Here is a 23,726-nt window from a genome sequence, read left to right as displayed (position 1 = left end):
TCCCACCTCCCGGAGTCCTGGCCGCGGGCGGAGCGGGCAGCACGTGGACGCCTCGGGGTCTGCGGGGTCGGCCTCACCCCGCCCCGGAGGCCCGGGCGGAAGGTCGCGGAGGAGCGGGCGCCCTGGCAGCGCGGAGGGGACCTGAGGCTGCCGCTGTCGGACGCGGGGCCATGGCCGAGCTGCTGCGGACGCAGGCCCGTGAGTGGCGGTCCCCGAGGTCGCCCAGGAGGAAGGGTCCTGGCGGGCAAACCGCGCACGGCGCCCGAGGGCTGGGCCGGGAGGGCGCCTGAAGTCGCCTGCGGAGCGGCCGCGAAGGGAGGTCTGGAGCCTCCTGGGGCCCAGGTACTCGGGACCCGCTGGCAAGGTCCGAGCCTGGTCCTCGGTAGGTCGGGTGGCCCTGCCGTCTCCAGGAATCTCCCGCGCCCCGCTGTCCACGCCCCCGCCGTTCCCTGCAGGGGCTTCCCGGAGCTGCCGCCTGGGGACCGGCGAGGGCCGGGGCAGCCCGCTCCGCCCCTGCGGAAGGCTGGGGGCTGCTCGCCGCGCCAGCTCAGCCCTGTTTCTTTGTCACGGTCCCCTGGGCACCTGCTGTGCCTGGAAGAGCTCCAGGCTGGCCAGGCGGAGGTGCGGAGTCCGGAGAGCGGGGCGCAGGGGCGCGGGCGCCGGCGGGGCCGCAGATCTGTGGGCAGGGCTGGGAGGGGGACGAAAGCCAGGCCCACGCGGCCCCAGGGCACAGAGCCCTTAATCTAGAGCACATGTTGGGTTCAGGAGGGCCTGAGATGGACAGAGGCCTCGCCTGGGTTTAGGGGAGGAGGGCAGGGCAGGAAGAGTGCAAGTTTTCAGGAAAAAACCAGGTGGGTGTGCTGGCACATCTCGCCCCTGCCCTGCAGAATACTCACAGCTGGTTAGCGTTCACTGTGAGCCAGGACTCTGTCTATGCCCCTGACCCTTCCGGACACCCTGGGAGGTGAGTGTTTGTCCCATTTTCGCCAGAGAAAACTGGTTTCGCCAGATTGAGGCCACTGTCCCGCTCCCACGGGGGCAGAATGGAGTCTGGAATCCAGGTCTGACCGCAGAGACGCTCTTCACCTGCTGCTGGCGCTCTCTGCATCCCTCCCCGACCCTCCTTGTGGTCCTTCCTTCCTTTTGCTGTTGTTCCTTTTTTCCCCTCTTAAAATATTTTAACAGTTTTTTGTACAATAAACAACACACGAAGTGCAGTGGCCCCGATCAAGGTAATGAACACATCCGTCTCCCCAGCGTCACTCATGCCCCGGGTCTTACACTGTCCTGGTCGGGCTTCAGGTTATTGGACTATCTTTCACCTGCTCTGGACCCTCGGAGGACCAGGGACTCTGCCATTGGTCTCCATACCCCTGGGGTTCCAGCAAATTCTGGCCCATGACTGACCGGATGCAAACTCCAAGATGAAGATGTTCAGGTCTTTTGAGAAACCTGGCAAAGGAATCCCCATTCCCAGGGTCACGTTCATTCATGTGTTCATTCATTGATTAAGTAACAGGAGGCCTGGTGCTGGGAAGGACAGCTGCCACAGTGAGCCAGCTGAGGAGGTGGGCTTAGAGGCATGAATGGGGAGGCGCCCAGTGTGTGAAGATCTGGGGCATGAGCGTGCCAGGGAGAGGACCTGGCACCGGGGATGGCTCTGCCCCAGAAATCGGTAGGGCAGCGGGCGTGTTAGGGGAGAGAAGGAGGGCAGGGGGCTGAGGAAGGGAAGCCGGTCTGAGAGTGGTGAGAAGGGGACGTGGAGGGTAAAGGATGAAGTTGGCAGGTGGCAAGGTGGCTGCTGTGTGGGTGGCTCCTAGGAGATGCCTGACTCCACGCCAAGACCTGGCTCCCTGGAGGCCTGACAGCCCCGTGCAGGAGTTCTGGCTCTCCTCTCATTGTGGCAGGTCTCCCCAATGACCGGGGAAGAAGGGAGCAAAATCTCACCCAGAATTACAAGCAGGACTTCGGGGCAGTCTCTGCTGAGCCGTCCTCTCCCTTCAGCCTGGGGCCAGTGATCTCTTCCTGATGGCTTTGCTTTCCTAAACAGCTTTGTTGAGTTCTCGTTTACGCACCACAACACTTATCTGTTTGAAGGGTACTACTCAGCTATTTTTAGTCAGTTTGCAGAGTTGTGTCATCAATTTTAGAACTTTCCCATCCCCCCCAGAATTCCCTGATGCCCATTGCGATCCCTCCCTGTTCGCATCTCCAGCCTTTCTCTTACCATCCCGTCCTCAGGGTGCCTCCGTGTCGTAGCGTGTAGCAGCATCTCATTCCTGTTGGTGGCTGAATAATTGTTGTGGGGCTGCAACGGAATTCATCTGTGGATGGGCATTTGGGTTGTTTCCACTTCTTAGTTTTTTGAACACTGCTTTGAACATTTGTGTACAAGTCTTTGTGTGCACGTATGTTTTCCTTTCTCTTGGGTAGATACCTAGCAGTGGAATCATTGGGTCAGATGGTAAATATGTGTTCAATGTTTTAAGAAGCTACCAAACTCTTTTGCAAAGTGGCTTTACCATTTGACATCCCCATCAGCGGTGTATGAGGTTCCAATTTCTCCACATCCTCACCAACACTTATTACAGCCACTCTTGTGGATGTGAAGTGTTATCTCCTTGCTATTTTTTTTTTTTTTTTGGAGGAAGATTAGCCCTGAGCTAACACCTGCTGCCAATCCTCCTCTTTTTGCTGAGGTAGACTGGCCGTGAGCTAACATCCGTGCCCATCTTCCTCCACTTTATTTGTGGGATGCTGCCACAGCGTGGCTTGATGAGCAGTGCGTAGGTCCACACCTGGGATCTGCGCCTGCGAACCCCAGGCCTCTGAAGCGAGGTGCTCGAACTTAACTGCTACACCACTGTGCTGGCCCCTCCTTGTGGTTTGGATTTACTTTTCCCTGATGGCTAATGATGTTGAGCATCTTTCCATGTGCTTATTAGCTGTTTGAGTATCTTTGGTGAAATGTCTGTTAAGATTTTTTGCCTTTTTAAAATTGGAGTACACGTCTTCTTTGTTGAGTTTTAGGATTCCTTTATATTCTGGGTACCTGTTCCTTATCAGATATATGATTTGCAAATATTTTCTCCCTATCTATGACTTGTCTTTTCAGTTTCTTAACGGTTTTTTTGAAAAGTTTTGATTTGGATTAACTCCAATATAACATTTTATTGTTTGTGGGTTTTGGGTCATATGTGGGAATTCTTTGCTTAACCCAATGTCACAAAGATTTAGTTCTGTTTTCTTCTAAGAGTTTTGTAGCTTGTATCTTTCAAGAGTTTGTGCATTTCATCTAAGTTATCTAAATTGTTGGCAAACAGTTGTTAATAGCGTTCCCTTAAAATCCTTTTAATTTCTGTAAGATTGGTGTTGGTGTATCCTCTGTCACTCCTGATTTTCGTCATTTGTGCTCTCTCTCTCTCTCTTTAAATTTGGTCAGCCTAGCTACAGCTTTATCAATTTTATTGTTTGGTTTCATTGTTTTTTTTCTTTATGTTTTCTATTAATTTATTTTCACTCTAATCTTTATTATTTTCTCCCTTCTCACTTTGGGTTTTATCTGCTCCTTTTTCTTTTTCTACTTTCTTAACATGGAAACTTAAGTATTGATCTGAGATTTTTCTTTTCTCAACTAGGTATTTATAATTATAAATTTCCCTCTAAAAATGGCTTCAGCTTCATCCTGTAAATTTTGGGATGTTATGCTTTATTTTTTATTCAGCTCAGAATATTTTTTTATTTTCTTCTTTGACACATTGGTGGTTTGGAAGCATGCTGTTTAATTTTCACATATTTGTGGATTTGCCAAAGCTCCTTTGTTATTGATTTCTACTTTCATTCCATTGCAGTTAGAGAACATACTTTGTGTTATGTCAGTTCTTTTAAATTCTTTTACATTTGTTTTGTGACCTCATATGTGGTGCATCTTGCAGAATATTTATGGCCCCTTGAGGAGAATGTGTATTTTGCTGTTTTGGGTGGAGTATTGGAGAGGTGTCAGCAAGGTTAGCTTATAATGTTGATAAGTGTTCCATGTCTGCCAATTTCCTATCGAACTATCCCACCCGTTATTGAGAGTGGAGTAGGATTTTGAAGCATCCGACCATTATTGTGGAATTAACTATTTCTGTTTTCAGTTCTGTCAGTTTTTGCTTCCTGCCTTTTGGGGCTGGGTTGCTAGGTGTGCGTACATTTACGTTTGTTATAGCTTGCTCACGGGATGAACTTTTGTCATTGTAAAATGTTCTCTTTGTCTCCAGTAGCATTTTTGGCCTCAGTCTGTTTCGTCTGATGTTACTATTGCTGCTCCAGCTGTCTTTGTGCTTACCGTTTGCATGATACATCTTTTACTGTCCTTTCACTTTGGGTCTATTTGTGCTTTTTTCCCTAAATATCTCTCGTGTAGACAGCTTATATGGAAGTTCTTTTCTTAAATTGAGTCTCGCTTCCTCTGCCTTCAGTTAGTGTCTAATCTTTTCACCTTCAGTGTTATTGCTGCGGTTGGATTTCCAGCTGCCGTTTAGCTATCCGTCTTCCGTGTGTTTCCTATCTTTTTGCTCTTCTGTTCTTCCTTTACTGTCTTCCTTTGTATTAAGTAGAACTTTCTAGTATGCCATTGTGACTCGCCAGAAGCCACAGTGAGATGCCACCCCACGCCCTCCAGAATGTAAAGCTGAAGAGATGACTATCCAAGGCTGACAAGAATGTGGAGACACTGGAGTTCTCACGCATTACCCACGGGGTCGGGAAATCCTCCAGCCACTTTGCAAAACGATTGAGCAGTTTCTTACGAAGTTAAACATACACTTAACATGTGACCCGTCCCTTCCACTCCTAGGTATTTGCTCGAGAGAATGGAAAGCTTGTGTCAAAAAACATACCTGGACATAAATGTTTATAGAAGCTTTGTGCTAGGCCCCAATAAGGGGAAAACCCCGAAATGTCTGTGAGCAGGTGAAACGATAAGCAATTTGGGGCATGTCAACAGTGGAGGACTCCTTGCAGTAAGAAAAAATGATACATGCAAGAGCATGAATGAATCTTAAAAACATGATGCTGGAGCCAGCCCGGCGGTGTAGTGGTTAAGTCTGCGTGCTCCACTTCGGCGGCCTGGGGTTCACAGGTTCGGATCCCAGGCGCAGACCTACACACCACTCACGAGCCACACTATGGTGGCATCCTCATACAAAATAGAGGAAGATTAGTACAGATGTTAGTTCAGGGCCAATCCTCTTCACCAAAAAAACAAAACAGACAAAACATAACAAAACATGATGCTGTGTGAATGAAGCCAGACAGCAGAGTATGGACTGTAGGATTCCGTTTAGAAATGCCTGAGAAGGGAAATCTGTAGTGAGGGAAGAAGATCAGGGGTTGCCCGGGGCAAGGGTGTGTGGTGTTTGACTGGAAAAGGGCAGGCCGGGGCGGGGACTTATTAGGTTATGGAAATGTGTATCTTGGCTGGGGTGGTGGTTCCCCGTGTGTAAACTCGTCAAACTGTGTCCCTACAGTGGGTACATTTTATTGGATATAAATTAAACCTCAAATGAGATTGACTTTAAAAGTTTAAAAAAAGAGACATGGAACCATTTTTTCAAAATGGAAGGGAAATTATTTCCAACCTAGACTGCCCGACAAACTATCTAGAAACTGCAAAAATGAAAAAATTCATTTAAACATGTAAAGGCTCAAATTTTACCACCCGTGTTGCTCGGTTTCAGGAAAATATTAGAGATACACTGTTCCGTGGGCATGGGGTTTAGAAATGCGGGGGCAGGAGCAGGGGAGCAGGGTAGGATCAGAGAAGCAGGGGGAGAGCAGTCCTGCAGGGCTGATGGGGGGAGGGGCGCGGAGGTGCTCTTTCCACATGGAAGCCTTTGAAATCTTGACCTTGTGAATATACCACTTTCATAAATGTAGAAATCACCACAAACAAAGACCAGCGATTGTTTCGAAGTGCAGGAGCTACAGGGGTCTGTGAAATGCTTGGGGGCAGAGGGTCACTTGCTCCTGGAGGGGAGTTCTGGTTATTGTGGTCCCAGCCCCTTGATGGGAGGGTCAGCAGGGGTCCTCCGGTGGTCATTTCAGTGCGGTCATTTCAGGCTCCAGGGAAAGGCACTCGGTGGAAAGGGGCTGTCAGGAGGGGAGAGTAACTCCGGGTTTTGGAGGGAACACCTGGGCCATGTGCCGGGAGGAACCAACACCCTGCGCCTCTCTCTACGGGAGAGGAGAAACTGATCTCCACCTGCAAGGGGAGGGGGCTGTCTCAGGACCTGACGTCTGAGTCATGAGAAGAGAGCAGTGGGCGGACGGGAGGAGGAGAGAGGAGTGACCTGGTTTCCACGGCTGTTTTTTCAGGAAAACCAAAATGCTACCTGCTTCGTCCTGTGACCTTTCTCCTGATAATGCTCATCTTGGTCTTCTTTGGGTAAGAAATGTTCATGGCCGTTGAGGCCTGCCAGGCTTGGGGAGAAGCAGAATAGCGCGAATCACATCCTTGTGGGGTCCCCGCCCCAGTATCGCAGCAGTGATGACAGGACTGATGACAGCGATCTCCCAGTTCCGGCCAGTCACACACACCCTCTTCTTGAAGCCTCACCTTGTGAGTGAGCTGTCTTCCCCCCATGGGGAGTTGGGGGTGAGGCCACGAAGCCCCCGTGAGCTGTGTGGCTGGGCAGTGGGGAAGGCCATTGGGAGCTGTGCTGTTAGCCACGTCCAGATGGAGAAGGTATGGGGCAGTGTTCCTGGACGCTGCCAGGAATCGCTCCCTGCCACAGTCTCGAGGCTGCGCTGACCGTGCACAGGGACCTGCTGCAGCTGCCAGAGGAGCTCAGACAGCAGCACTGTCCACAGTGACCACCCCTCCTGCCACCTCCGTGACGTGTAACAAGTCGCCCAAGCTTTGGGGAGTTGCTCCGGCCCTGCCCGAGGCCCAGCAGCCACACCAGCGAGCTCTGGACTCACCACATGGGCACCAGCTCCTGCTTTGCGAGGGCATGATGGACAGGCCATCCCGGGTCTGCCCTCCTCAACAGTGGCCTTTGGTGACTCTTCCCACAGCGCTGGTTTCCTGAGCCCAAGAAGCCCGGTGCTGTGGAGCAGGCGAGCAGGGGCAGGGTGAGTGAGGGTGAAAGTCAGGGTCACACCGCTGTGACCTGTGAGAGCCAGCTCAAGGACTGGCCAGGTGCTAGGGGGCAGTGGTGGCTGCTTCATGGGTCCCCTGCCTGGGCTGATCCATCGGTGGGTCTGGGCCTCCTCCTCTTCCCTCCTCTCTCCTCCCACCCTCTGTATCTGGCCAGTTCCTCCTCGGATCAGTCGTCTGCTGCATAACAAACCCCAATTCATGATTTGAAACAGTCAGCCATCGATCCCTGTGTCTCTCCAGGTCCTGGGGTTGCCTGGGCTCAGCTGGATGGTTCCCTTCTCAGGCCAATGTGGGCAGACAGTGGCTGGGCTGGGGTCGGCTCAAAGGCCTCCTCCAAGCTCCGGCTGTCGATGCTGGCTCTCGGCTGAGCCCCAGAGCGCCTGGGCTTCCTCTCAGCTTGCTTGGGAGGGTCCAAGATCAGTGTCCCCAAAAGAGACAGAGTTGTATGCCTTCTCCGACCTGACTTCAGGAGTCCCACAGCATCACCTCACAGCCGTATTTTATTTGTCAGACTCTTGAGACCAAGGCCAGTCTGTGTGCAAGTGGCAGAGCACAGACCCACCGTGATGGGCGGGAGCCTCAGAATTCGGACTTGTGCGTCTTGAAACCACCAGCTGTGCAGTCACAGCTCAGCAGCGTCTGGTGGACGTGGCGTCTGCAGATTGGCAGAGGGTGAACCTCCGACTGCAGTGTCTGGTGTCACAGTGTCTAGGGACATGCCGGGACACAGGCCAGCATCAGACCCACTGCCCACAGCGACGGCTGATCTGGCATGTTTCAGATGGACCCTGTCTCCACACTCCAGGCTGCTACTGTCCCCATCTACTGGGACCCCCGGCTGTGATCCGTGAACCCTGATTTTTCCTGCTAAAACCCCCTTTCTGTGTTCTCATTCTGCAGTGAGGCTGGAAGGGAATCAATCGGCCTGCAAGTTGTGAAACTGTCGAGGTACAATGTCTTTATGTGGTGCCTCCCCATCTGATACCTGCCCTCCAGGCGGAGTGTGTGCTCCAGGAGAGAGGCATGGGGAGAGGGGCGTGGCCACTGGGACAGGCTGTCTTCCTCCTGCGCCTCCGCCTCCCATGGAGCATGCTGCTCCCTTCCCTGAGGCCGGGTCTGACACTGCCCTCCTCCTGCAGCCACGGAAAGATCCAGGAATAGCTGGTGCTTCAGTTTTGACCAGCTCCATGGCATCTGGCTGTTAAAGAGGGGACCAACTGGCCTGGTTTGCCAGGGCTCAGAGGTTTGGGCGGAGGGGCTCTGGGATGTGGGCCTTTGTCAGTGCCGACACCAGAAAAGTCTCAGGCAGTCTGGGACAAGGTGGCCACCCCACTTTTTTTTTTTTTTAAAGATTTTATTTTTTTCCTTTTTCTCCCCAAAGCCCCCCAGTACATAGTTGTATATTCTTCGTTGTGGGTCCTTCTAGTTGTGGCATGTGGGACGCTGCCTCAGCGTGGTTTGATGAGCAGTGCCATGTCCACGCCCAGGACTTGAACCAACGAAACACTGGGCCGCCTGCAGCGGAGCACAGGAACTTAACCACTCGGCCACAGGGCCAGCCCCAACCCCACTTTTTCTTTTTTCTTTTTCTTTCTTTTTTTGTTTCCTGAGGAAGATTAGCCCTGAGCTAATATCCATCGCCAATCCTTCTTTTTTTGCTGAGGAAGATTGGCCCTGAGCTAAGATCTGTGCCCATTTTCCTCTATTTTTTTTTTTATATGTGGGATGCCTGCCACAGCATGGTTTGGTAAGCGATGTGTAGGTCCGTGCCTGGGATCTGAACCCGCAAAACCTGGGCCACCAAAGTAGAGCCTGGGAACTTAACCGCTACGCCACTAGGCCTGCCCTATTTATTTTTCTTTCTTTCTTTCTTCTTTTGCTGAGGAAGATTCATCCTGAGCTAACATTCACTGCCAATCTTCCTCTTTTTTTAATGGGAGCTGTCACCACAGCCACTGACAGATGAGTGGTAAAGGTCTACACCCAGGAACCGAACCCAGGCCGCTCAAGTGGAGTGTGCCGAACTTAACCACTAGGCCACTGGGGCTGGCCCCCACCCTACTTTTTTAAAAAAACTTTTAACTATGGTAAAATACACAGGACCTAAAACTTACCATCTTAACCATTTTTAAGCTCACAGTTCAGTGGCCTTAAATACGTCACATTGCTGTGCAACCATCCCCACCATCCATCTCCAGAATTTCTTCATCTTTCCAAAGTGAAGCTCTGTCCCCATTAAACACTCACCCCAGCCCCTCCCCCCCAGCCCCTGGAACCACCTTTCTACCTCCTGTCTCTGGATTTGATGACTCTAGATCCCTCATGTAAGTGGAATCATAGAGCATTTGTCCTTGTGACTGGCTTATTTCACTTGCATCATGTCCTCAAGGTTCATCCATGGAGTAGCATGTTGCGGAATTTCCTTCCTTTTCCCTAAAAAGGGAAAAGTGCCCTGCTTTAAACGCCATCCCAGGAAATGCTAATTGCAGTCATTACTGTGGATGACGCGTGCCCACTGGCTCCTCTTCCTGGGGACTCCACAATACTGTAGTTGGGCCAGGGCCACCACTCACAAATTTCCCAGGGTTGCTGCACCTGACGGTGCTTTAAGCTCACGCTGGAGCTGGTCCTGTGACAACCAAGTCGGGGAGGTGTTCCTCTCCCCACTTTGCACACAGGAGGCCTGGGCTCTGGGAACCTGGTCACCTGCCCCTGTCACCCAGCCAGTGAAGGGGCAAAGGAGCTGCGGGCCCAGGTGGACTGCCTGCGTGTCTGACTGCCTTTCCTTTGGGCCGGCTTTCCTTTGGATAGTCCCTTGTGGGAACTACCCAGGATTGACGCCACTTCCGGCTCCCTCCCGCCCACGCCCACGGTGAATTACAACACAGGCCCTGGGACTCCTCCTGCCTTAGGCAAGAGGAAGGCAGTGCACCTGAGGTCTCTTTGCTCCGTTGCCCATTTTACAAAGGGTGAAACTGACACTGTGAGACTGAGTGCAGCCTGCCAGGGTCCCTGGTCCTGGGAGGAGACAGACCCTCCTCTGCTTTCACAGCTCCACCAGCCCCACCTCTAGGGCGTCCATCAAATTTCCTGTGCACTCACTTCACGGGTGTTCTTTTTCAGGATGGTGTATCCGCAGCCCAAGGTGCTCACACCCTCGTGAGTAAATGTACTGAAATTTGCTGCAGCCCTGGGCACTGTCCTAAAGGCACTGGAGGGCGGTTTCCTTGAAGTCACTGCGGGAGCTTGCTTTGTACTCTTTTCCTCTGGGGTCTTTCCGAGAGCTGAAGTGGAGCCCACAGATATTCTCTGTCCTCTTCTCCTTCTGTGGCTTGCATTTCTTGTTTTCTATCCTCTGTGCACCAAAAAGTATGCAAAGATGTGAGGGGAGCTTGGGGAGGGGCCCACCCCTCTGCTGGCAAATCCCGGTGCCCACTCTGAGCCAGCGGGTCCAGCGTTCTGAGCCAGCTGGAGGCATGTGCACAGATTGGAGTCTGGCTTTGCATCTGGTTGGTTTCCTGCGAATGCCTGGGGGCAGCGAGGGGACGGAGGCTGAGTAGGGGGGTCCCAGGTGGGGGTGACAAGCACCAGGGACGAGTGTGTTCACCCTCCCGCCAGCTCACACGTTGCCCCGTGGCTTTCTCACCGTGCAGTAGGAAAGATGTCCTTGTCCTTACCCCTTGGCTGGCCCCCATCATCTGGGAGGCGACCTTCAACACTGACATCCTGAACGAGCAGTTCCGACTCCAGAATGCCACCATCGGAATCACGGTGTTTGCCATTAAAAAGTAAGAAAGCGAGATGACAGAGGATAGAGACCGGGAGGAGGGAGTGACCAGGGACATCAAGGTCTGTCCTTGTGTCCAGGGCAGAGTGAGGCGGCGCCTGCCTTGTCCTCCCGAGGGGTAGATGTGAAAGGCTGTTCACTCAGTGGTCTTACTGTGTCCTCCTGGGCTCAGCGAATGGATGCCACCCGCTCCTTCTCAGGAGGCTGCATGTCACCCAGGATCATAGCTCCAGCCTACTGTCTGTGTCCTGTGCCTCCCCCGCCAACCCCCCCGCCCCCCCCCCCCCCGCCACCGTGGCAGACATGTCAGTGACCCCAGCACATGTCCCTGATGAGCCTGGGAGCAGCCACGGACCCTCTGTCAAGGCTGCAGGTGGTCCCTCCACCAACCAGAGAAGCAGGTAGGAGGGAGGAAGCCTGTGGCCTCCTTGGACAAGTAGAAAGGTGGTACCCACAGATCTGGGCTCCTCCCGGTGCTCAGATACAGGATGGGGGGCAGCGAGGGGGACAGCCAGGTCAGGCTCAGCACTCGGTCCCAGACCCCTGAGAAGGAGCTGACCAGTGAGGCCCTGGGACACCAGGGTTGGGTGACTTCATGGCGAATGAACTGCAGGCAAGTGACTCGACTTCTCTGAGCCTCTGGAAAGTGGAGCTGACGACAGCACCTGCGCAAGGGAGGGGGATTGGAGCAGCCTTCCCTCACAGAGCTCACCTGAGACCCCCTTTCCTACTCAGACCTGAGAGAGCTGGTGTGCAGGGCCTAAGAGGGGCACAGGGTTGCCTCTGAATTCTTGCTCCAGTCCCAGGACAAGGGTCTGTGGGATCACCAACCAGAAACCTCAGTGCCCAGCATTGGAGTTTGTCGAGGGGGAGGGGACCTGCAGGGGGTTGTCAGTCTCTCCTATGTAAGATGGGGTGCTGATGGACCCCCATCTCAGGGAGCAGAGGATTAGGGGGGCACAGCCCATGGAATCGCTTAGGGTGGGCCAGGAGAGTGGCTGCTGCTTGAAGCAGCCGAGGACCTGCCTTCCGGAAGAGGGCACACCCACTGCTGGCCGCCAAGCTTTGGGGTCCCTCCGCCGGGCTCGGCAGGGACCCTGTCCCAGCCCTGCTCTCGGCCTCCCCGCAGATACGTGGTCTTCCTGAAGCTGTTCCTGGAGACGGCAGAGCAGCACTTTATGGTGGGTCACAGGGTCAACTACTACGTCTTCACTGACCGGCCAGCCGATGTGCCGCACGTGCCCCTCGGGGAGGGCCGGCAGATGGTGGTCCTCGAGGTGCTGGCCTCCGCGCGCTGGCAGGACGTGTCCATGCGCCGCATGGAGATGATCAGCAGCTTCTGCGAGCAGCGCTTCCTCCGCGAGGTGGACTTCCTCGTGTGCGCGGACGTGGACATGAAGTTCCGTGACCACGTGGGCGTAGAGATCCTGTCCCAGCTCTTCGGCACCCTCCATCCCGGTTACTATCGGGCCAGTTGCGAGGCTTTTCCATACGAGCGCCGGCCGCAGTCACAGGCGCACATCCCCCGGGACCAGGGCGACTTTTACTACATGGGGGCCTTTTTTGGGGGGGTCAGTGTCTGAGGTTTACCGGCTTACCAAGGCCTGTCACCAGGCGATAGTGGCCGACCGGGCCAATGGCATCGAGGCCGTGTGGCACGACAAGAGCCACCTAAACAGGTACCTCCTGGACCACAAGCCCACCAAGGTGCTGTCCCCGGAGTACATGTGGGACGAGAAGCTGCTGGGCTGGCCCGCCATCATGAGGAAGCTGAGATACGTGGCTGTGCCCAAGAATCACCGGGAGATCCGGAACCGATGACGGGCTGCCAGGAGGACTGCGCAAGGGCGTGGGCGGCCGCCCAGTGTCGCTCCTGGGGGCGCTGCCCTGATGGGGACCTTTATAACAGGCTGGGTAACCCCACTTCCTTTTTCTGTCCTTGTTGAGGCCTCTTAATTAATACCAGCCCTAACATGGGTTCCCTTCCATTGAAACCAGCGTCTATGGGGCTAAAACCCAAAGCACACATTCCCTGTTCTCTGCTGCTTTACTTACACTCATCAAATATGTAAATATTTGTTTCTGTAGTCTCTGACTCCCTGAGCTTTACAATCACAAAGAAGTTAGAAATTGTTTAAAGCTCAGATGGCCTCCCGCTGGGCTCCCAGTAAACTTGTGACTAATCACAGGTCCTTGAGGTCTATTACAGGGAGCCTAATGTCCAGAGAATATCAGGAAACTAAAGCAGCCCAGGCCCCAACTCCTCGGCTTCCTGACACCAGACTCTACCCTCCACCACGGAGATGAACAGTCAAGGACACCCACCTGCAAAATTCCCTTCTCTTCCCCCCTTGCAAACAGCAAAACCTTAAAACCCTTTAGTCGTTTCTGAACGAGGGAGCTAGCAGTTCTTAAGGCACTAGCCATTGCTCTGTTCCCTCCACCTGGCAAAAACAATAAAGCCTTTCCTTTCCACTCAACACTCTGCTTATTATTTAGATTGGCATCAGGTTCAGAGACTGAACTTTCAGTAACATTCTGTTGAGGGAAGTTGTTGAGGCCTAGCGCTTACACACACACCCCCCATTTGGGCCAGCCCAGCACCACACCCCTGCCACACACGCACACACACAATTAGACCTGACGCCAGACCTCAGGCACACAAGTTCCTGGCACGTGGCAGGCCCACCTTCAGCTGCCCAGTGGGTGCTCTGAAGGTCCTTCAGCTCCCAGGAGGCAGGTGGTCTCAGCGCCTCCTGAGAAACAGGAACCGGAGATGCAGCCTCCTCCAGAGCCAGAAGGAGGGTGCAGCGCCACAGTCACCCAGCTCCAGCTTTAGGCCAAATCTCTGCCTTTTCTGGAGTCTGGACAAAGATGAAAGGTCCCTTGGGCAGCAGGTGGCAGATGAAGGTGATGCTGTTTCAGGACCCTCTTGGCTAGTGCCAGGCCCTCGTCCAGCCCAGGGCACAGCCCGCTGTCCGCCGCCCCCCGCCGACTTGGAGCTCAGCAACCACCTTCACCCGTCACCTCAGGCAACTCTCGGTTCACTCAGGAGCCGCCAGTTCTCTTACTGAGAACGAAATATTTCTAGATGATGATAGGAAGTGGCTAATTGTGGTGAAAACCTGTCTCTTACATCCAAACGATTTCCATGTCCCTCCGAGAGGCCCTCCCATGGTCTAAAGGCTGCATCTTCTTGCCCCTGCTTTCCCCTATCACATGCGAAGACAGAGGGAAGTCAGATGTGACACCATCACTGCTCTGCTGCGGTTGGTCAAGATCCATAATTGCTGGGTCCTTTGCAGCTGTTGGATGTTTATCTGTGTCAATCCTGAGCAGCCGTTTTTACATAAGAACAATTCGGGAAAAGGGTTTTCTCCCTGGAGAAATGAACACAACCCGGTCAGGCTGGGAGAGGCCCCGCCATGAGCCCTGAAAGCCCAACAGGCCCTGGGCCGGGTTCTTCCCTGCTCCACGCTCCACCTCGTGGCCATGAGGCTTCAGGGGCGCGGGTGCCGCCTCGCAGGCCCTTCAGTCTCCTGACGCTGGGGCTTGCCTGGGACCGCTGAGCGCAGCCCCGAGAACACAGTGCCCTCTGGGTCCCAGGGTGGTTTTTGTCTGGATGTGCGTCCTGTTGGGATTCTCAGTGCTCACTGCCGGATTTGCACCCGTGCACTCTCCCTGGAACCATCTGCCTTCACTACATCGCAGCAAGCATTTATTGAGTGCCTGCTGTGTGCTCAGGAGCATGAGGGAGTGAAGAACTGTGCAGGGTCTGGCTCCAGGCCCTCCTGGGACGCAGCCGTGGCTCCTTCCTTCTGAGTAACTTCTCCGTTATTGTGGCCAAGTATACATAACGGGCACCATTTAGGTCCTGTCTAAGTGGACGGTTCAGGGGCATTAAGTACCTTCACTGTTGTGCAACCGTCTCCTCCATGTCTCCAGAACTTTCTCATCTTCCCAAACTGAAGTTCCTCCCACTGAGCACTCGCTCCCTCAGGCGGAGCCTTGCCCTCGCTGTTCTGCTTCCTGTTTCTGTGCATCTGACTGCTCTGGGTCCCTCGGGTAAGTGGGGTCATCCAGTACTTGTCCTTTAGGGACTGGCTTCTTTCCTGTCGCACCATGTTCTCAAGGTCCGTCCACAGTGAGCCTGGAGCCTGGGCCCCTTTCTGCACCCAGGGAGTTGCTCCATCCCACTCTTGGGTCTCCTGTCTGCCCTGCGCCTCCTCCTCCTCATCTGCCCCCATCAGCCTGAAGGGCCCCAGGCTCCAGTCCCACCTGCCCCCTCTGGACACACAAACCTGAGGGCTACGGGCCCCACCCGTCCATGTCAGCTCCCTGCTCTCCACCCTCACCCCACCCGGCCGCCCGCTTCTCCCACAGCTGTCCCCATCTCAGCAGAGGGAAACGCCAAGCCCAGAGCCCTGGGGTCATCTCTGATTTGTCACTTGCTGCTGCCTCCAAACCGTCCACAAGTCCCGCCGGCTGTCTCTCCCTCCAGCCATTGTGATCACCGACCACTTCTACCGGCTGGTCCCGGACACAGCCCCGTTGGCCTGGACCTCAGGGACAGCCTCCTGCCTGGTCGTTCTGCTTCTGCCCTGGTCCCTCCAGTCCCTAGTCCCCTCAGAAGCCAGACAGTTCCCGAAAATGGTCCACAGAGTTCCTCCTCTGCCGGGCCCTGTGGGGCTCCCCCCGCCCCAGAGTCAGTGTGCTTCCAGTGGCCTCCCCAAGCCAGCCACCACCTCCGCGCCGTCCTCACTCACACTCCAAGTCAGACCCAGGCTGTAGGAGACCTCAGACTTACACTTTGGGGGTCTTCAAGGAAAAGAGTAAACACTGAAGAACAACGGGAATATTTAGAACAAGAAAGGAAGTCGCTGGCCCTGCCTCCCACCAGGAGCCTCCCAGCTGTGCTGGGCGCCTTGCTTTCCTCCAAACCCCAGGCCTTCAGGTGACCTCCACAGGGGCCCCCCAGAGGTTCACACTGCTTCCTCCCCTCTTCCTCAGAGGACCCTTCCCTGGCCACCTGACCTCCAGGAGCAACTGCAGCCTCCCTGGGCCACTCCATCCTCCCGCCAGCCCCTGACCCCCCTCTCTTTTCCATCTCTAACTTTCTCATTTGGAGAATGTTGTGTAAATGGAATCATTCATTCTGTGACCTTCTGAGATTTGTGTGTAGGGAGAGTTCGTCCTTTTTTGTTGCTGAGTAGTATTCCATGGTCTGGAGGGACCACAGTGCATTTAACCATTCACCTATTGAAGGATGTTTGGGTTCTTTGCAGTTTGGGGCTGTTTGAAATAAAGCTACTATGATCATTCTTGTGTGGGTTTCTGTGTGGACATAAATTTTCAACTCTTGGGAAAATACCAAGGAACTCAATAGTTGGATCTTATGTTAAGATATGTTTAATTTCATAAGAAACCACCAAACTGCCTCCCGAAGTGGCTGCGCCGTTTTGCGTTCCCACCAGCCGTGACTTTCCTGATGCTCCACGTCCTTGCCAGCATTTCATGGTGTCAGCATTCGGGCTTTTAGCCGTTCTAATAGGTGTGTAGTGGTACCTCATTGTTGTTTCAATTTGCAAAGCCCTGGTGGCATATCATGGGCAGTTTCTTTCCAGGTACTTATTTGCTGTCTGTGTATCTTCTCCGGTGAGGTGTCTGTCCAGATCTTTGGCCCATTTTTTTAATTGGGTGGTTTGTTTTCTTGTTGAGTTTCGAGTTCTTTGTATATTCAAATACCAGTTCTTTACCAGATATGTGTTTTAAAAATATTTTGTCCCAGTTTGTGGCTTGTCTTAAAATCAAGAGTGACATCCACAAAAATGTCCACTAACTGTGGTGCCGGGTGGTTTCTAGCTGAAAGCTGTGTTGAAGAAGCCTGCTGAAGGCTCGGAGACCCCTTCTCCATTCCGTGGCTCCACACGTGAAGGCGCACAGCCACAGAAGCACGGGCGGTCCGGCTCAGGGCTGCCCCTGGGGTCCTGGACCAAGCCCAGAGCAGGAGGCAGCAGCGACCTCCCTCCCCCCACCCACTTGTGAAAGCTCCAGAAACAGCTCGGCCCTGAACCCAGAACTCCCTGGTCCACGTGGGAAGAATCGAGCTCCCAGGGCTGTGGGGAGGACGTGGCAGGCACTCATATTTGAGAGAAGCGGGAAGGCCTGGATTGTATCAGTCATGTCCTTGGGAGAGTCCGAGGTGCAGGGCCCCCCGTGTCTCCGTGTTTGACTTTCCGTGCTGATTCCACTCACCGTGACAGCAGGTGCTGGGCCGCCTGCTCCACCTGCATCCATCTCACTTAACTTCACGGAAGCCCCGCCCTGGAAGGAGCACTGTCCCCACGTCTGTCTGGGAACTGGAGGTGCAGGAAGTGTCACCAATGCCCCCCAACTCATAGGTACAGTTGGCATGGACTCAGGGTCAGGAAAAGTGTTCCTGGAAGCTTCTACCTGCTGAACCTGGCCAGGTTTTCACCCCCGTCCTGGCCGGCACTGTCTCTCCAGGGCTTTGGGAAATGCATGGAGGCACTTTGGGCTGACCCAGTGCCTGGGGTGTTGGGGAGACCACTGTCATGTAAGGGGGGGCGGGACATGCCACAGACTGAAGCATTGTCCCCACCCTCCACCCCATGCCCAGGGCACCCAGGTGAGAACCACTGGGAGGATTGGAGAAGGACCTTCTAGCTCTGGCCTCACGTGGTTGCTGAGATGAAGAAGGTGCTCCTCCCAACACAACGGCTGGTCCCTGAGGCACCTGGAGCAAATTAAGGAAAACACTGAAACGCTTAGAGCTCCGGAGTGGTCTGGGCCTTTCACCTTCTCTGAGAAAGGATCCCTGTGGCCTTGCAGCTGCGTTGAAGGTCACAGGGTTGTGGTCCCCAGGTAAGCCTTGAGGGAGACCCTTGTCACCATCAGCCCCGGGCAGCTTCCCTAAGCCCCTCTGACCCCCTGTGCTCCTCAGCATCTCTCAGACCTGGCCCCACACCTTTGTCCAAGCTCTGCTGGGACCCGCTTCCAGGCCCCTGTGCTGCTCAGCCCCATGCCCTGGGCTGTACCTCACAACCCCTGTCCAGCCTCCTCCTCCAACGGAGCCCCCGCCCCACCTGAGTCCTGCCCACTTGTGACCAAATCACGAACCAGGTCCTGCCGGTCAATCACAGCCACTGCCCAGCTGTCCTTCCCCTTGATGGCGGTCACCTGCAGCAGCAGCTCCGCAGGTACCACTGGAGGGGCTGATGGGCACCTGGAAGGCTCTGGGGACGGAGATCCCAGGGCCAAGAGGGTCAGCGCTGCCCGCATCGCCCCCTGTCCTCCCTCCAGCCCTGCATTGCCTGTCAGGCTGGGGCGCCGTCTCTCATCTCTCCCCTTTTGTCGTTAGTCACAAACGCTGCTGGTTTTCTCCTGGTAAAGTGGATGTGCTTTAAATAAAGTGAGAAATGGAGAAAGATTATCAAGAAGACATTAATAACCACAGCTAATCCCTGCCCCCACCTAACATTCTGGAAAATTTTCTCCCAGGGTTTTGAGCCCCTGCTGTGTATGTGCTTTCACATCTTGTTTTCGTCATTAACCTTGTTTCCTAAGCATTTTCTGAAGTCAGCACCAATTTTTCCCCAGCCTTGTCAAGGCTTGATTGAAAAGGGAAAACTGTGTATACGCAAGGTGTACAATGTGAGGTTTTGATATGTGAACATACTGTGAAGTGATTACCACAATCAAGCTAGGAAATGATGCGGGGTAGGTGAGCCGAGGAGTCGAAAGAAAGATTTCTTAGACTCTCAAGATCTGGCAGTAGTGCTCTTTTATTTAGAAAATAGTGTGGAATAGCATGGGGACAGGACCCATGGGCAGTCAGAGCTTCTGCTGCCGCCGCTTCTGCTGCCCCCGCTGGCATGGGGACAGAGCCCATGGGCAGGCAGAGCCGCTGCTGCTGCCCCCGCTGGCATGGGGACAGGATCCATGGGCAGGCAGAGCTGGTGCGTGGGGACAGGACCCACGGGCAGTCAGAGCTCCTGCTGCTGCTGTCCCGAGTTGAGGGTTAGGACTAAATTTAAGGCATAGGTATGTGAGTTATCGCTTTACAAGACAAAGAATATGTAAAAAAGTTAAAATGGTAGATAAGAATCAAACCGGATTGAGTAAATGGCAGAAGTCACCGCTTGAATTTTATCCTCGGCTAAAGACAAAGGAGGATTTGTGGGGGGGAGGGTCAGTTACATGAGGTTGCCAGACAGTAACCAACTTAAGTTCTTGCCTCTGGCATTGACCAAGAGCCTCTAGAGATAAGACCATCCCCCCCCTTCCTGGCACAGAGAGGGAGGCATCTTCACAGATAGAGGTTTCCCTTAGAAATGTAAATGTTTCCCAACAAAGGGGCAAACAAATTCCACTCCTTGGAGCCTGAATCTCATCTGTAGTTTTAAAACTAACCAGCCTAAAAATCCTCATCATAAGCCATTTTAAAATTAAGCAGCCTAAAAATCCTCATCATAAACCATTTTAAAATTAAGCAGCCTAAAAATCCTCATCAGTTAACATACCCCTATCCATCACCTTACATAGTGATCCTTTTGTGTGTGTGTGTGTGTGAGAGAGAGAACACTGAAGACCTACTTTCTTAGCACATTTCAAGTATATAATATGGTATTATTGCGTTCACCATGCAGTGCATAAGGTCTCTAGAACTGACTCATGTTATATCTGAAAGTTTATACCCTTCGACCAATATCTGCCCATTTCCCGCACCCCGTAGCCTGGGTAACCCCCGTTCTACTCTGTTCCCTTGAGTCTGACGTTTTTAGAGTTCACATGTAAGTGAGATCAGACAGTATTTGTCTTTCTGTCTGACCTATTTAACTTTGCATAGTGTCCTGCAGGTCATCCATGTTGTTGCAAATGGCAGAGTTTCCTTCTTTTTTGTGGCTGAATAATATCATACACTATATAAATATATGTTGCATTTTCTTTATTCACTCATCTGGCAGTGGACATTTAGGTTGTTTTCATGTCTTGGCTATTGTGAGTAATGCTGCAGTGAACATGGGAGTGCAGCTCTCTCTTCAAGAGAGTGATTTCCTGTCCTTTGGATGTACGTCCAGAAGTGGAATTGCTGGACGATTTGGTGGTTCTGTTTTTGATATTTTGAGGAAGATCCATACTGTTTTTAGTGGCGGCACCAGTTTACATTCCCGCTAACAGTACACAGGCGTTCCGTTTCTCCACGTCCTTGCCAACACTTGTTATCTCTTGTCTTTTTGATAACCGACATCCTAACAGGTGTGAGGTGATATCTCATTGTGGTTTTGATTTGCGTTTTCCTGATGATTCGTGATGCTGAGCATCTTTTCGTGTACCTGTTGGCCATTTGTTTGTCTTCTTTGGAAAAATATCTACTCAAGTCAACTATCCATTTCTTAATCAAGTTATTTGTTTTTTTGCTATTGAGTTGTAAGCATTCTTTATATATTTTGGATAGTAACCCCTTATTGGGTATATAGTTTGCAAATATTTTCTCCCTTCTGCTGGTTGTATTTTATTTTTCATTGGTTCCTTTGCTGTACAGAAACTTTGATGTGGTCTCATTTGCATATTTTTGCTTTTGTTGCCTGTGCTTTGGGTGTCAATTCCAAGAAACCATTGTCTAGATCAATCTCGAGGAGCTTTCCCACTATGTTTTCTTCTAGGAGGTCCATGGATTTGGGTCTTATGTTTAAGCAAGTTTTCAATCCATTTTGAGTTAATTTTTGTGTATAGTAAGGGTCTGGTTTTATTCTTCCATATGTGAGGGTCCAGTTTTCCTAATATCACTTATTGAAGAGACCGTCATTTCCCCATTGTGTATATTCCTGGTACACTTGACGAAGGTGAGTTGACCATACGTGCGAAGGTTTATTTCTAGGCCCTCTGTTCTGTTCCACTGATCTATGTGGCAAGTTTTATAGCAGTACCACACTGTTGGAAACAGTTTGAAATCAGGACGTATGATGCCTCTAGCTTTGTTGTTCTTTCTCAAGATTGCTTTCGTTATTTGCGGTCTTTTGTGGTTCCATGAAAATTAAGATTACTTTTTCTATTTTTGTGAAAAATGCTATTGGAATGTGACAGGGATTGCACTGAATCTGTAGATTGCTTTGGGTATTATGAATATTTTAACAATATTAATTCCTCCAATCTATGAACATGTGATATCTTTCCATTTATTTGTAACTTCTTCCATTTCTTTCATCAATGTTTTATAGTTTCCAGTGTACAGATCTTTCACCTCCTAGGAAAATTTATTCCTAAATATTTCATTCTTTTTGGTGCTATTGTAAATGAGATTATTTTCTTAATTTCTTTTTTGGGTAATTTGTTGTTAGTGTATACAAATATAACTGATTTTTCTATGTTGTCTAGGTATCCTGCAACTTGACTGAATTTACTTGTTGGTTCTAACAGTTTTTTGGTGGAGTCTGTAGGATTTTCTATACATAAGGTCATGTCATCTGCAGATAGAGACAGTTTTACTTCTTCCTTACCAATTTGGATGTATTTTATTTCCTTTTTGTCTAATTCTCTGGCTGGAACTTCCAGTACCACGTTGAATAAAAGTGGAGGGAGTGAGCATCCTTGTCTTGTTCCCGATCCTAGATGAAATGGTTTCAGATTTTCACCACTGAGTATGATGTTGGGTGTGGGCTTGTCAGATATGTCCTTCGTTATGCTGAGGTACATTCTTTCTACGCCCAATTCGTTGAGAGTTTTTATCATGAAAGTACATTGAATTTTGTCAAGTGCTTTTGCTGCATCTATTGAGACGATCTTGCAATTTTTTTTTTTTTTGAGGAAGATTAGCCCTGAGCTAACATCCGTGCCCATCTTCCTCTACTTTATATGTGGGACACTTGCCACAGCATGGCCTGATAAGTGGCATGTAGGTCTGCACCCAGGATCTGAACCAGTGAACCCCAGGCCACCAAAGCAGAGCGTGCGAACTTAACCACTGCGCCACCAGACCGGCCCTGGTCTTGCAGTTTTTCCCTTTCAGTCTGTTAATGTAGTGTGTCACATTTATTGATACATGTATATTGATCCATCCTTATTTCCCGGGGATAAGTCATGCTTGATCAGGGTGTATGATCCTCTAGTGTGCCGTTGAATTCAGTTTGCTAGTATTTTGTTGAGGATTTTCGCATCTCTGTTCACCAGGGATGGTGACCTGTAATTTTCTGTTCTTGTAGTCGTCTTGTCTGACTGTCTTATCTGGATAATGCCTCATCAAGTGAGTTTGGAAGTGTTCCCTCCTCTTCAATTTTTTGGAAGAGTTTAAGACGGATTGGTATTCATTCTTCTGAATGCTTGGTAGAATCTCACAGAGAAGTCGTCTGGTCCTGGGCTTCTCTTGCTTGGGAGATTCTTGATTATCGATTCAGTCTCTTGACTTGTTATTGGTCTGTTCAGATGTTCTATGTCTTCGTGATTCACTCTTCACAGGTCGTATGTTTCTAGAAATATCCAAATTGCATATAATTGTTCGTAGCATCTCTTACGATCCTTTGTATTTCTGTGGTATCACTTGTAATATCTCCTGTTTCATTTACGATTTTATTTGTGTTCGCCTTTTTTTTCATAGTCTAGCTAAAAGCTGGTCTATTTTGTGTATCTTTTCAATAAACCAACTATTATCTTCATCGATCTTTTTTATTGTTTTTCTAGTTTCTATTTCATTTATTTGCTCTGATCCCTCTTATTTCCTTTTCTGCCAACTTTGGGCTTTGTTCTTTTTCTAATTCCTTGACGTGTAAAGTGGGGCTATTTATTTGAGATCTTTCTTTTTTATTTTTTTTTAATTGAGTTAATGATAGGTTACAATCTTGTGAAATTTCACTTGTACATTAATGTTTGTCAGTCATGTTGTAGGTGCACCACTTCACCCTTTGTGCCCACCCCGCCACCCCACCTTTCCCCTGGTATCCACTAAACTGTTCTTAGTCCATAATTTTAAATTCCTCATATGAGTGGAGTCATACAGAGATTATCCTTCTCTAACTGGCTTATTTCACTTAACATAATTCCCTCAAGGTCCATCCAGGTTGTTGCAAATGGAATGATTTTGTTCTGTTTTGCAGCTGAGTAGCATTCCATTGTGTATATATATATATATCACATCTTTATCCAATCCTCACTTGATGGGCACTTAGGTTGCTTCCATGTCTTGGCTATTGTAAATAATGCTGCAGTGAACATTGGGGTGCATAGGACTTTTGGGATTGCTGACTTCAAGCTCTTTGGATAAATACCCAGTAGTGGGATGGCTGGATCGTATGCTGATTCTATTTTCAATTTTTTGAGGAATCTCCATACTGTTTTCCCTAGTGGCTGCACCAGTTTACATTCCCACCAGCAGTGTATGAGGGTTCCTTTTTCTCCACAACCTCTCCAACATTTGTTACTATTAGTTTTAGACATTTTTGTCATTCTAACGGGTGTAAGGTGATATCTTAGTGTAGTTTTGATTTGCATTTCCCTGATGATCAGCGATGATGAGCATCTTTTCACGTGCCTATTGGCCATCAGTATATCTTCTTTGGAGAAATGTCTGTTCATGTCTCCAGCCCATTTTTTGATCAGGTTGTTTGATTTTTTGTTGTTGAGTTGTGAGAGTTCTTTATATATTATGGATATTAAGCCTTTGTCAGATATATGACTTGCAAATATTTTTTCCCAGTTAGTGGGTTGCTTTTTGGTTCAATCCTGTTTTCACTCGCCTTGAAGAAGCTCTTTAGTCTGATTAAGTCCCATTTGTTTATT

The 23,726-nt window shown here is 51.0% G+C and overlaps 1 protein-coding gene across 1 annotated transcript; it reads left to right on the top strand.

Annotated features, from left to right (window-relative positions):
• On the top strand, positions 1-13,414 carry ABO (ABO, alpha 1-3-N-acetylgalactosaminyltransferase and alpha 1-3-galactosyltransferase). Its single transcript, XM_023629239.2, is given in 8 exon segments — positions 1-198; positions 6,361-6,430; positions 7,063-7,119; positions 8,048-8,095; positions 10,271-10,306; positions 10,801-10,935; positions 12,064-12,499; positions 12,501-13,414. Coding segments are annotated over 8 exon segments (1,065 nt in total). The 5' UTR covers positions 1-170; the 3' UTR covers positions 12,756-13,414.
• The last annotated feature ends 10,312 nt before the right edge of the window (positions 13,415-23,726 follow it).

Source organism: Equus caballus, chromosome 25 (assembly GCF_041296265.1).
Source record: "Equus caballus isolate H_3958 breed thoroughbred chromosome 25, TB-T2T, whole genome shotgun sequence".
Lineage (NCBI taxonomy): Eukaryota > Metazoa > Chordata > Mammalia > Perissodactyla > Equidae > Equus > Equus caballus.
The sequence above is the reverse complement of the archived record's forward strand: the minus strand, read 5'-3'. Positions and strand labels throughout refer to the sequence as shown.